The 14,071-nt window shown below is 36.2% G+C and overlaps 2 protein-coding genes across 6 annotated transcripts; both read left to right on the forward strand.

Moving 5' to 3' along the window:
* The first annotated feature begins 1,249 nt into the window (after positions 1 to 1,249).
* LOC116932904 (zinc transporter 9) lies at positions 1,250 to 7,903 on the forward strand. 5 transcript variants are annotated; one of them, XM_032940820.2, is made up of 16 exons: positions 1,253 to 1,436; positions 1,507 to 1,677; positions 1,735 to 1,877; positions 1,954 to 1,982; positions 2,074 to 2,156; positions 2,217 to 2,331; positions 2,404 to 2,542; positions 2,836 to 2,953; positions 3,014 to 3,051; positions 3,111 to 3,222; positions 3,282 to 3,337; positions 3,407 to 3,575; positions 3,659 to 3,726; positions 4,070 to 4,247; positions 4,307 to 4,353; positions 4,421 to 4,640. In XM_032940820.2, exons 1-16 carry the CDS (start codon positions 1,376 to 1,378, stop codon positions 4,463 to 4,465), a joined length of 1,572 nt encoding a protein of 523 aa, XP_032796711.2. In that variant the 5' UTR covers positions 1,253 to 1,375; the 3' UTR covers positions 4,466 to 4,640. The 5 variants fall into 5 exon arrangements, with proteins under 5 accessions (XP_045035509.1, XP_045035510.1, XP_045035512.1 ...); XM_045179574.1 differs by having other exon boundaries at positions 1,250 to 1,436; positions 2,074 to 2,331; XM_045179575.1 differs by lacking the exon at positions 4,421 to 4,640 and having other exon boundaries at positions 1,252 to 1,436; positions 4,300 to 4,353.
* Positions 7,904 to 8,613: 710 nt separating this feature from the next.
* Positions 8,614 to 11,142, forward strand: LOC116932927. The gene is made up of 3 exons (XM_032940844.2): positions 8,614 to 9,555; positions 9,623 to 9,687; positions 10,638 to 11,142. The coding sequence occupies exons 1-3, from the start codon at positions 9,543 to 9,545 to the stop codon at positions 11,049 to 11,051; spliced, it is 492 nt and encodes a 163-aa protein (XP_032796735.2). The 5' UTR covers positions 8,614 to 9,542; the 3' UTR covers positions 11,052 to 11,142.
* Positions 11,143 to 14,071: the final 2,929 nt, after the last annotated feature.

Consider the following 14,071-nt stretch of genomic DNA (forward strand, 5'->3'; position numbering starts at 1 on the left):
TTTTCAATGACGGGAATGAATGGGTTTTGCCTTTTAAAACATGCAAAAAAATATTACTGTAATTGGTTTGATCTTTTTAGGCAATGTTGTACATCGGTTCAATGACCCAACTAATAATAATAGGCGGTAAAGTTATTCATACCAAATACAATAGAAAAAATTAGTCATTGTGTTACTTTTATCTGCGTCTGATGCGTAATGCCAACAGCATTACCACTGTGCTATATGCCCTTACATTCTAAGACCGTCAAAGTTTGAGGGATGAAAGAACCGACGATAGGTGGCACTAAGATCGGGTGCTTGGTTATAGAACCATTTAGTCATAGAACCGCGCACAGGCCGGTTCTATAACTGGACCGGCACTGTATTCAATTTTGCCAACTTTGGGGGAGGAGGGGGGATGACGTAGATACACACCCAACTTTTCGTGCACCGTTCGGATAATTTGCTTCCCTTAAACTAATAAACAGTGTACTTTTCGTGATCCTCTTATCACGAGGAACACGATGATACTTATAAAAACGTCATTAAACATAGTTTTAGATTAGGAATCAGCAAATATGGATGAACCAATCGTGAAAGAGCACGACGGCGGCCATCTTTTTTTGGCGCCAGTTCAAATTTCGTCTTTTTCCATTGAAAAATAAACGTAAAACACTTAACTATTATTGATTATTAATAATTTCTAATTCAATGTTAAATAAATAACACTAAATGGCAGTATTTCAGTAATTATCAGCACAGTCATTCAGTTCTTCAAATTTCTTGTTGCTAATCATGCAAAACTGAAATATTAATTAATACACGTCAAACTGTTGTACTGCAAATCTGTTTTATTGCCTTAAGCTCTTCCGATAAAGGCATTCTAATCCAAAAGAAAATCAACTGTTAGAGAAAACAACAATTCAATGAATATTAATTAAGTGGTTTTAAGTGGTCAATGAAAATTAAGAATTAGGCACGTGTATAAATAAGGTAAACAATCCGTAAACGGAAACAAATCCTGTAAACATTGTAATACTTGTAATACAAATTTTGCATCGAAAACTGAAATACAATCCGTGAACGGAAATTCAACATTCAAACTCTGAAAAAAGGAAACATGACTTTATACTTCCGTGAATGGATTCAAATCTGAGCGCCTTCGAACTATTATACTCACATGTACGGAGGAAAGGTGGCGCGATTACTTGTCCATCAGTGAAGGGAAACGGATCCGTTGGTCACCACTCGCGGCATCCGTTTTCATGGAATAACTTACTTGTATCTGAATCCGTTCAGAAGACTGTGTTGCCCAACCCCTTGTCTTATTTGCAGTCGAAATGATTTCTATTCAGCATTTGTCTGTTATAAAAGCCACATGAAATTGTAAACAATGAGTCGGTGGTTGTTCAGTTCCAGATCTCTTAGAGTGGTATCCGTTGTTGTATTTGAAAGTACCGCTATGAAATTTTTTTTGCATTTATACCATCTACAGGATTTTGTTTTGTTTTGTTTTTTATGTAGGAGGGATTTGCTTCCATTGTTTGAGAGGCAATGTGTTACCCATTTCTTGTAATAGAGGGTTACGTTCAAATTGGATTCAATCCAATTGTTTCCATTCTCAGATATTAGCCTTACAAAAGACAGAAGAAAAGAAAACAAGATTGTCATTGGCTAACGAAGGAACTGCTTCAGGTTGACAATACTGTTCTCAGTTCCTTATTTAGTTAATTAACATGTTTGTTCTTCCAGGATTAAGTTCCAAGAATGGCATGGAAAGAAATTTCATTACTCCAGTTAGAGCCATGAATGATTTCTTTTTGAAGCCAAGTGATTTAGAACTTCTGAGAAAGACAAGGCGTAGATCTCCTTATGAAAGTGAACCTCCAATAACTGTATTACAAATACTGATAAATGGTTTTTAAGTACCATTACATTGTAATCTGTTTTTGTTTTTGTTTTTTTAAATAGGTTTATTGGCTGAAAGATGTTGAAGCAAAGTATGTAATTTTAAAATAATCCGATACATATATATGTTATGTTATTCTTAGGCAGATTCCACGAAAGTATTTTTGTGTGTGTGTATTACAGAGCATTGGAAGTGTGGGGCAGTCAGGAAGCCTTGGATCGTGAAAGAAAGAAGAAAACAGAAGAGCTTAAACGATACCAGCAATGTAAGAAAAAAACTGAGTGGCCCATTTTAGTGATAGAATGCATTTTAATTTATTTGTTAGATATTTTTAGTGTTAAAAGAGTGTTGAAGGATATGAGGAAAGAGCCCACAAACTGGTCACCTCAAGGTGGTCTCATGGAAGGCTCTGGAAAAGTGGTTTTAACAGCCATCCTGATGTATGAACAAACAAAAGTTTATATTTTGCACAAACTAATCATAAATTTTTTTCTCCTTCCTTTTTTTTTAAGAAATGGGAGCAATTTTTTGTTTAAATTGGTTGCTTGGTTGTATACCGGTTCACATTCAATGTTCTCAGAATGTCTACACTCATTAGCAGATACTGCAAATCAACTTATTCTAGCCTATGGGATTCACAAATCTAGCCAAGTAAATCTTTACGTTCTTTTTCCCTTTCCTTCTTATCAAAACGGAGTTGTTTTGCCGTTTGACTTGTATCGTAAGACCTACGTTTTAGCCCAGTTCAACAATATGGTGAACAGGTCACACTACGAGTGTCTTTTGTACAAAAAATGAGAAATAAAGTATTCTCGCCAGGCCTTACAAGTCAACCGACATTTACAAGGTGGCTGAGTGTTGTCAGAAAATGTTGTCATTGCTACAGCTTCGCACACAGATATTTTGAGGCAAATCATTAACTATTGGTTCAACCGTTTTCATAGCAATCAAACCCGGACCATCCGTATGGCTACTCTAACATGCGTTATGTTGCTTCTTTGGTGTCTGGAGTTGGTATTTTTTGCGTGGGAGCTGGGCTGTCGGTTTACCACGGAATTACCGGTGAGGCTCTTAAGACGTTATGCTTTTCGTTGCAATTACTGTTGATTTGAATTTCTGCAGGCATATTCAATCCGGATCCCATTGGATCTTTTTACTGGGTTTATCTACAATCCTTTTCTTGAGGCATTTTCGCAGTTTTTCATTACTTTATTTGTAGGCTTTTTTTATATTGGGGGGATCTTTGGTTTCGGAAAGTGCAACGTTATTAATGGCTATCAATTCCCTGAGAAAAGGAGCTACCAATGCGGATATGCCTTTTTGGGAATACGGTATATAGTACTTGAATAGGTTCATTTTAAGGAATCGTACTTTATATTCAATCATTCAGTCAAGCGAGGACAGGATCCAAGCGTCAATGTTGTGTTGTTGGAGGATTTAGCTGCGGTTGGAATTTTCGCCTTATTACGTAATTATATTAAAATATGCCATGACTTCTCCCTTTTTTTTTTCTAGGTTGTAGGAGTAGTGGTTGCTGGCAGTTGTATGGCGGTTGCTTCCCATCTCGACTCACCGCTGCCCGACGCGGTAGGGTCGCTACTGATTGGAGTTGTGTTAGGAGCAGTGGCATCATTCATAATATATTCCAATTCTGCCGCCCTTGTTGGTCGATCTATACCATTGAGTATATACATACATATATTAATAAATACATATGTTTTATGACTGCTAAATTCAACGCTAAACATTTATGTGTTTTGATTTCAGGCAGTATCCATCAGATAAACTCCGAATTGGAACGCGATCTCATGATTCGAGCCGTTCACGACGTTAAGGTATGATACCAATTTTTTGAATGCTTGTGAAACGGACGGTGAACATTTTAACTCTGATTGGCATTGAGAAACTATAGCATGGGCTCTATAGAGTCTTGCTTAGATTTTCTAAGTTTTTAAAATCAAAAATACGGTAAAATGCTAATCAAATGTTGGGGTAATGACGCTTGAACAAGGGAATGGGACGCTACTGGCATTCAACCTGCTTGCGGCAAAGTCATAACTGTCAACCAGACTGTCTTCTTTTACCACTTATATATTTATTTGGCAACTCACGTTTTAATGAAACAGGGGAAAAAGTAGTTGTGCAGTGAACCTATGATTAGATTCTTGGTTATTACAGGGGATCGATATGGGCTCTGGCCTTGTGCGTTATAAAGCTGAAGTAGATTTCGACGGCCGCGAACTGACGCGATCGTATTTGGACAAGCAAGATTTAGAAATGATGTTGGAAGAAGTCCGAAAAATGAAAAACATAAACGAAATGGAAGCCTTTTTATTGAAACATGGTGAAAATATAGGTTTGTTCATAGGTTAAAAGTTTACATTTTATTCTGATGTTAATGGGAATAGTTTTTAGTGGATCTTCTCGGTGCTGAAATCGACCGTATAGAGAATGCTTTGAGGGTGAGCATAATTTAAAGCCAATTTGGCACTTGAGTGAATTTAATGCGTTTCTCCCTCTGTTACCCAGAAAAAACACCCAGAAGTGCGGCACTGTGATCTGGAACTATTGTAGACCGCGAAGATACATACACGCGAAGTTGGGATTGTAAAAATGAAAGCGACTTGCTCTATACTATTGCTTTTCTGCATTTAAAAAAATATTTCAGTGGTGTAAATAATAAGCTTAATGCAATTAAAATAATGTACTGTTTGAATGGAAATAAAATAAAATAAAAAACTAAAACCTATTCTGATTAGTAGTGTTGTCAAAATCTATTGCGATTTAAATCATTTTTTCATGATTTTGATTTTGATTTAAATCATTCTTAAATTTTGCGATTTTTGATTTGATTTAAGCGAAAATAAATCATTTTTAAAAATCAAAATCACCGTTTTTTAGAAAAATCTTAAATTTTAATTCAGATTTCAGAATCGTCATTATTCTTTCTGAAATATAACGATCGTCGTGGGAATCGCGCCTGATACTTCTAGTTTAGTACTGACTTTGTAGGGGTGGATGGGGCCAATTGAAACGCGGGGTCAATTGAAACAAAAATCTAGCTCTTGGCGTCTGACAAAAATTTTGAAAATATGGGGTAATAGGAATAAGAGGTTAAAGAATAGATGATTTTCTACACGATTAGGGGAGACCGGACCCAACTTGGACAGTTCTGGTTTTCCCCTTATATCTCCATTTTTTAAAAGCAATTTTATTTATTTTTTTTCAGGATCAATCAATTGTGTTCGTTGCATCCCCTTGATTTTTTTTCAACGATGTAACTTTAAAATTGTAGAAGTTACATCGAATTAAATTTTTTGGTGTTTTTGAGCCGAGCCGGGGTGGGATTGGACAAACCCCTGTTCCAGGTTAGACACGGCCCAGAAAGGACAAAAGAGATGTAAAAAACTATTTCAAAAATATTGTGCGAAAGTAATTTGTGTAATGACAGGTTCAAAAATTTTTTTCACGATATAACTCAAAATCGGCCCAACGCCAGCAAAAGAACAAAAAAAACTTGTGATTTTTTCGCGTTTTTTTTATTTTCTAAATATCTAGTGAAATAACAGTCGGGGATACATGAAATTTTCTACAGTTGAAGATTTCATAAATGGGAACACACGGTGTAAAAATTTGATTTTTAGAACTTTTTAAACTAATTTTCCCGTCACTGTCCAACATGGTACAATGTCCAAGATGGGTTTGGTCTCCCCTATATACTTTTTTGCTTAATTAAATCAGTACTTTAATCGGGGGAACCAAAAATACACGAAGTGTTTCATTGAAACCCATTCTACCCTACACTAATTTTGCCCTCGCTGTCAATCAATATAGTAGTAAAACATCCTAGGTTGCACGTTCTCCACAAATGCGAAAATCTCATTTGTGTCGAAGTTGGTCTGCTGCTGCTGCAGAGTCTTATGGAGAAACCCACTTCTTCACGTTAAAAAATAAGTTTTCATAACTATAGTTAAGATTTTTCCCCTTTTCTTCCTAGCAGTGGGTACCATATTCCTTTTTTCATTTCCCATTTTTTTTTCTAGCCCCAGTTCTGTCTGGTTTATTTTTATTTAACTATTGTTTTTCAATGGTTTGTTGCTCATCCCCTTGTAGCAGACGAATTTCTGGCAGCAAACGAAATTCTTCGGCTAACAGAGACGAGCCACTTACAAACAATAATAAAATAAAAATGAACTAGATAGAACTGGGGCTAGAAAAAAAAGGGAAATGAAATAATGAATAGGGTACCCACTGCTAGGAAGAAAAGAGGGCAATCTAAATTATAGTTATGAAAACTTAATTTTTACGCGAAGAAGATGGTTTCTCCATAAGACGCTGGAGCCGGAGCAGACCAACTTGGAAACAAATGAGATTTTGTGCATTTGTGGAAAACGCGCAACGCAGGATGTTTTACTGCTCTATTGCAAAAAAAAAATACAGAAAATAACGAGTTTGTTGATGGAAATAACGAAGAGATTTCCTATTGCTTTGCTAACAGATTATATGGTTATATTCACGCAAAAAATGTTGAAGTGATTTTGATTTCGAAATCGATTTTAATCACGATTCGAATTATTTTTTTTATGATTTTGATTTTCGATTTAAATTGCGATTTAAATAAATTCTAGGAAATGATTTGATTTGATTTAAGATTTAAATTTTAGTAATTTTGGCGAAATGGTTGGATATAGATTTAAATCTTTTTTTCAGTTGATTTTGACAACACTGCTGATTAGAGACAACCAGTTAACCAGTTTGGGAGTGGGCTCGAGGTGTGAGTGGATTTCGCTCAAACTTACCCAGAAAAATGAGCGCCGTATAGCTCACGTTACGTACTTCTTTGATGTCACCCTTAATTGACTATTTTGGACTTCGAAATAAGGGGCACTCAGGTTTTAGTAAGCCTGGGTATTAAGACTCAATCTTTTACGAATAAACAAAAAAGAATAAGATATTTATGTGATTATTTATTCTTATTCTTAAGTGTTTGACAGAATCCTGGCAATTTAGGATGCCAGGTAGACTTAATTTGCGCTTTTCTTAAATCTGTGCATTGTGTAATGATGGAAATTAGATGAGAGAGAGACTCGAATTCTGCTGCAACAGTTTTGTATTTCTAAGTCAAAAGAACTACGTTACAAACACTATGGTGACACAAAGAAGTCTTCGGCTGTCGATGTTGACTGACGTCCGGCATTTGCCTGTTCTTCCTGTCTTCCAAGTTGCCATAGGTGGTTTATATAGTTGAGGTGTCAGTTGCTATATAACATAAAAGTTTAAGAAACAAAACAAATGCGTAAGGAGTGGAAAAAGGGGTTAAGGGGAAGGGCACTTTTTGCAATGAATTTAGTAATCGTTTACAAAAATTCTATTTCAAAATCGATTTAATCGTCGTTTTAAACATCGATTTGTTAATCGATTTATCTTTTATCTTATCTTTATCTTATCTTGTCTTTAGCGTATTTTTGGGTTATCTTATCTTATCTTATCTTTCGGGATCAGCAAATTATCTTATCTTATCTAGATAACAAAAAAAAATTATGCAAAACACTGGTAGAAACCGTATGGTTGTAGAGAATGGAAATAACTTTACCAACTAAAATCATTTTACTATACTATGTTTAGCTTGAAACATCAACTAGTCCGCTTAACAAACAGAAAAACACAAGTTGTTGCAGATGCTACCCTCTCTTGTCGCATTGTGTAACCATATCTGTTTTCTCTTTTGGATGCCCAAGATGGCAGGTCGAGCTTGAGTCGACCTTACATCTCGGGAAATCGACACCTGCTTGCTTCGACACTGGTGTAACAGGCAGCTGCAACCACACCTATCACAGCACCCCACCCAGTAGGAAGGTCGTCACGTACACAAACTTCTTTTAGGCTAACTGTTAACTGAAAGTTACTAAAAATCCCTACCATCTTAACCTTCAATGTTCAGTATAAAAAGACACATCTGTAACATCATAATCAGAGTGGTCTATTGGCAAATACACAGTCTGGAAACCTTTACATTTGGAGGTCCCAACGAAACTCTGGAAGAAAAGTTTCTGATCTGTGCTTCATTTGCCAGCTGCAAGTGTTCTACGCTTCTATGAACAAGTCTTCAAGCAACTAACATCGGAACACCATCGGGGTAAGCGAATGCATTTTGCTTCTCCCGTAAAAAAGACTGCTCTCAACGAGAACACACTACTACCTTTATACCCCGTACTACAAGAATCTGATTTAACCGAACAAGACCCAAACCTAAGTCATCACCGAGAACAATTTTTGGACCATTAGAAGACCTTAATAGACTTAGAATTTAAGCAAGACTTAGAAGAAGTAAATCATACCAGACAATCTCAACAACTGGAAATATCCAACAGTTACAAACACAGAAACAAGAAGGAAATCAGGCGATGCAAAATTTGTTGCATTTTTATTCTTACTACCTTCTAGAACAAACTTTAAAAGTAACAGATGGTGTAACAGCAGAAATCATTGCAAATGCTACCAAAACACTCAAAGATGACATAATCGCACAAGGTGGAAACACCAGAACACTCGATGGTTTACTCCAACAACTACACACATTGCATGGAAAAGAAAAAGAATTTTTGTTCAGTTCCATCAGTGTATTGCATAAAGCGTCAGTAATTGCACTAATTGAAGATAAAAAGCAGATACAGTACCTACCAGAACTCTTTGGAAGCCTGAGAGAACCTTATGCAAAAACTGCGTTTTTGTGGTTCTCTCAGTGCTACAATTTTTAACCAAATGGTACTATTTTTTGTGTGTACGTTCTCATAAAAGCCCGTTTACACTAGAGGTTTTTCGGCTAGCCGAAAGACGAAAGACGAAAAAACGAGCCGAAAAGCGAGCCGAAACGAAAAAAAAAATCCTCTTTCCAAAGTTGAAACTTTCTAAAGTTTTCGGCACCGAAAATCGACGGAAAGACGAAAGATGAAAGCTGAAAACTGAACAGCCAATCACAGCTTTCCATTTTTTATGCGCAAATAATTTTTTATATTGGGCAACATCAGCAATGCCAAATCTGTCTGCTGTCATTCTGTCAACAAGCGGGTGTCGTGTGTTCCTCGTGATTTCTGGCTATTTTTAATTTTTGTTGGATTATTTTCTGGATAAAAATGCCCAAAAGGAGGTCACCGATGAAATCTCCCAATCTCGGAGTGAGCGCTGCGAGCAAACAAATTACCAATGCGTATGTGTTAAATTTATAATTTCAGAACTGTGTGTTGCAATGTGATCGTCATCGCTCGCAAAAACGAGTTAAAATGTGGTAAAAGGCAACGACTGAGAGATTCATCCAGTCTATTGAAAAGCAGTCAGTTTTGTATGACGTGACGATGTCTGATTATTAAAACAATGTGAAAACATGGGTAAAAACGATGGGAATTTTCCATCAGTATGCTGTTTACATTTTCTATAAATTATTGCAAATATATTCTGTTATATATGTTAAGTAACTGTTTTTCAACAGGTCCTGACGACGTCAAAAAGAAATGGAAGTAATTGAAGGACACCTACAGGAAGGAAAAGAAAAGGCTGAGTGAAGAGGATCCAAGTGGCAGTGGTTTGGAGGGTTCCAAACGTGCGAAGAAGCGTTGGATATATTTCGACCAAATGGGATTCCTGTCCACAGTGCATGATGATGCCGAGTATGCATATATTATATTATATTTTTTATACGCAGGGCGACAATTACGAATATTTTCTACTTATCAGTAGGGTCACAAATGTGGACGATGAGGATGAAGAAGGAAAACGAAACGAATATTTGGAGGAAGAAGGTAAACATGTCAAAAATTGGAGGTGGAGAGCAATATTTGAAACGGGGAATTTTTATAGTTCTTCTGGTACAGCTTATGTCCATTTCTAAATTTTGCACACAAAATGCTATATTAAAAGACTTCAAGTACTTTCAGCTTCCAAATCCAAAGTTTGTACTCATAATTGCTCTCTTCTATTCCTACTTCTATTTTAATTTTAAAAGAAAAAAAGAGTAATCACAATAATCAAACACGAAAATCAGAAAATCTGCAGACATCACAAGTAAGCGGCAAAAAAAAACACCATCTACCAATAATAATGTTTATTTCTTGGCACATTATTTAAAAAACCGGCTCCTATGAGACGAAATAATTTGTAGTGTGAATAGTCGAAGACGAAAACGAAATTTTTTCGTCTTTCGGTTTTAGTCTTTCTTCTTTCAGCTAGCCGAAAAACCTCTAGTGTGAACGGGCCTTAAGTAGTGAGAACGTCCCTAATTTTTTCCAGAATTTTATTTCAATGAGAAGGATGGGTAAAAATTCGATGAAAAAGTCTTTAGAAAGCCGAGAGGACTTTATGCAAATGAGGTCACTTTGGCTTTTTTTTAAACAAACAGCTAGGGCTACGAAGACGCAAAAGGGCTTTAAAAAAAGCTACGTTAGCTTTACCCGTAGCCTAATTTTTAGATTTTTTTCTTTTTATCCAACAATTTAAAAGTAGGTCAAAAAATGAAATGACAGAAATCCCTTTTTGAGTTGCCGAATTCTTAGAAACCTTTTGTTTGTTTTCCTAGAGTTTTACCAGAGTAATAGAATACTAAATGTATTTATACATAGTATTCTATTACTCTGTTATATATATATAGTATTATATTATATATATAGTATTCTATATAGGACTACTTGAGCAAAAATTAACAGAAGCTCTGTCAGAATTAAAATGTACTAATACGAAACGTGGATCCTCACAGGAAAACGACGCTACCATAGCTGCAACTGACCAATACGAAAAAGTAAGACCACGTTCAAGTGAACGCTACTCAAGATCACGTGATTCGCGAGTGCGATTTGCTGACAATCATAACATCCGAGAATCAAGCCGAGAAAAAAGTCTCAGTCGAAACAGAGACAACAGCCCGTATCGCAGAGACTACAATTCGTCAGCACGAAGAAATTATAATCCTTCAGGACATAGGCAATCCATATCCAGATTTCCATCTGACCAACGTCCCAATATAGGAACAAATACCCCAACCGGCAAGGAAACTACAACGGACCAAACTTTAACAACTACAGACATAAAGCGCGTTAAAACAGCAACCAACAGCTACAGCAACAACATAACCCTGGAAACAATCCTCGAACCACTGAAAATCGAGAAATAGCCTGCTGCAAGTGTAACCGAAGAGGACATATTGCAAAAGAATGTTGGACAGATATGGCACGTACCAACAACCCAGGTCCCCGATAAACACCATAAAACCAATACGTAACTCCCAAATAACATACAATTTAGGATCAGATGTAGAGGTAGAAATCCCTAAACTGATACGTATTCCCGTTAAAATTTTTAATAAGGAAATTATAGCTTTAGTGGACACTGATGCAGCCGCTAGTTTAGTATCCAGTAAAATATTATGTATATATAGTATATAATATATTATATATAGATACTCTAGAGTGCAATGAGAACTTAAAGCAAGTAAAAATGCTGAATCCTCCAATTTTTAGAACGTTGTCGGGACAAGAACTTAATTCGATAGAGAAATTTGAATTTTTAGTTGTTATTAACGATAATCATATTATTAACCATCATTTTTATGTTATGAACAACTTGAATGAATAATGCATCTTAGGATTAGATTTCATATCTAACAATAACGTGAAGATTAACACTAGAAATCGACAAATATGTTATGATCCCTTTGGACTAGAACATAATTTTGGAAGTAATACCATGCTCATTTAAAGCGTAATATTGTCGCGGGTGAAAAGGGAGATTGGCTATCTCTTCGCAGAGATGAGTCATCCGCTCCTTGGACAACGCTGCGATCGTGGTGAAGAAATTATCGGTAGAAGTTCGCTCTAAGAAAGATACGCAGATACGCAGTCCGGAAGGGGAGTAATTCGCGCGACGGTATAAAACGCTGCCCCGAATCTGCGTTCGATGAGTCTCCATCGGGTGAGCTCCCGGAGCTGGGCTCCGTAGGAGAAGTTCCCTGGTTTCCCTAGAGTTCTTCAGACGCTTCTCCAACTTTTGGTAATGGTTATCCCTTTTGTTTGAGTTAAACCATTGTTTAGAATTTAAGTCATCACTTGTTGTATTCGTTTGTTCTTGTTCCAATACAACTCGTGTGACAATATTTAGCAAAGCAGGCATCCATATACCACCAAACTCAATTGATAGAGAAGACGAAGATCTTACACAAGAAGATTATCGTAACTTAGAATCCTTCACTCAATTAGACTTTAATAAAAAAACTAAGCAGATAGCTAAGATTGCTGAAAAAGTAGAACAAGCACTCAATGTATCAGACTAGTGGTGGCAACCTAGTTTTTTTGTTACTATGTATTACTAGGTAAAATACCTAGTTTTTTTTACAATACTAGATTCGGTAATTGAAAAAAAAAACTAGGTACTAGGTACTAGTAAAAGTAGTAAAAAAAACTAGGTAAAATTTTTAACTAGGTAATTACCTAGTTATTTAGGTACCTAGTTTCAAAATTCAAACTAGGTACAAATTTTAAACTAGGTTCTTCAAAAATGTTTAATTTCCCAAAAAATCAAATGTAAGCTGCAGTAACCATACCAAATAAAAAATTACCATAGACTTCGATTTTGAATATCTTTGTATTCACTTATTTGAATTACTGAAAAGAAGAAAACAGATTAAGTGTTTATGTCAAATTTCTTCGCTGATTAAAGATCAAAATTACCTAGATAATTAGCTAGGTAATCATTTTAAAAAACTAGGTATTACTATTACTAGATAATTTCGAGGTAGAAAAATGGACCAAAAACTAAGTAAAAGTAGAGAAAAAAAAAATTGGTATTACTAGGTAACTAGGTAAAACTAGGTAATACTACCTAGTATTGCCACCACTATATCAGACGACATACGAACTAAAATTGAAATTTTACTAAAGAAACACGAAGGTCTTTTTGCAGACCAAGAATCCGACTTAGGTCTGGCAACACAAGTGAAACACCAACATCAACATAGGCCATAATGCTCCCACTAATCAAAGACTACGAAGAACACCCGAATCCGTAAAAGTTTTAAGACTAAGATAGAGGTAATGCTAAGTAACAAAATAATAAGAGAAAGTCACAGCCCTTTTGCTGCAGCCATAGTAATGGTACCTAATAAAGGTGGAGAGATGCGAATGTGCACCGATTACAGAGCTTTGAACAAAATTACTATTAAAGATAAGTACCCTCTACCTAGGATAGATGACACAATCGACGCGTGGTACGGATCTGTTTATTTTTCAACATTGGACTTACTAAGCGGCTACTGGCAGATAGAAATTGAAGAAAGTGACAATCACAAGACAGCTTTCGTTTGTGAATTTGGACAATACAAATTTAATCGGATGCCGTTTGGTTTAACAAATGCTCCCAGCACTTTTCAAAAAGTAGGGAATAACATCTTGAAAACGGTATTGTACAAATTCGCATTGGTTTACCTAGATGACATCATAGTGTTCAGTAATTCAATTACTGATCACGGGACACACTTGGAAGCAGTTTTTAGACTTCTTAAACAAGCGTGTTTAAAGTTGAAAAGGAAGAAGTGCGAATTTTTTAAAGAAGAATTAGATTATTTAGGATAAATTGTATCCGGGAATGGAATAACACCAAGTACAAAGAAGTTAAACGTGATTATTAAATATCCCGCTCTCAAAAACGTAAAAAAATTGAGCACATTTTTAGGTCTAGCTAGCTACAAAAGAAAATTTAATCGGGCTTTTGCTGATAAAGCCCACCCACTAACTGCGCTCACTAAAAAGTCAGCGGAATGGAAATGGGGGGAGGAACAAAGGGACGCATTTGAATGTATTAAGAACTGTCTCATCACTAGACCTGTCCTAGGTTATCCGGATTTTTCTCCAGAATTTATCATCTACACGGATGCTTCTGGATATGGAATAGGAGCAGTCTTGGCTCAAATGCAAACTCCACCTCAATCAGCGGATTTAGCGGAGTCCGACGCACAAGATCACCGTGAATCAGATGGCGTAGAAGTCGTCATAGCCTATACCTCTAAACATCTGAACGACCGCGAGGCCAAGTGGTCAACCACAGAAAAACAGGAATATGCATTTATCCACGCCATTGACGTGTTTAGGACGTACCTATATGGGCGTAAGTTTACCGTATTTACAAATCATAGACCTTTAG

The sequence above is a fragment of the Daphnia magna genome, linkage group LG10 (assembly GCF_020631705.1).
Source record: "Daphnia magna isolate NIES linkage group LG10, ASM2063170v1.1, whole genome shotgun sequence".
Taxonomy (NCBI): Eukaryota; Metazoa; Arthropoda; class Branchiopoda; order Diplostraca; family Daphniidae; genus Daphnia; species Daphnia magna.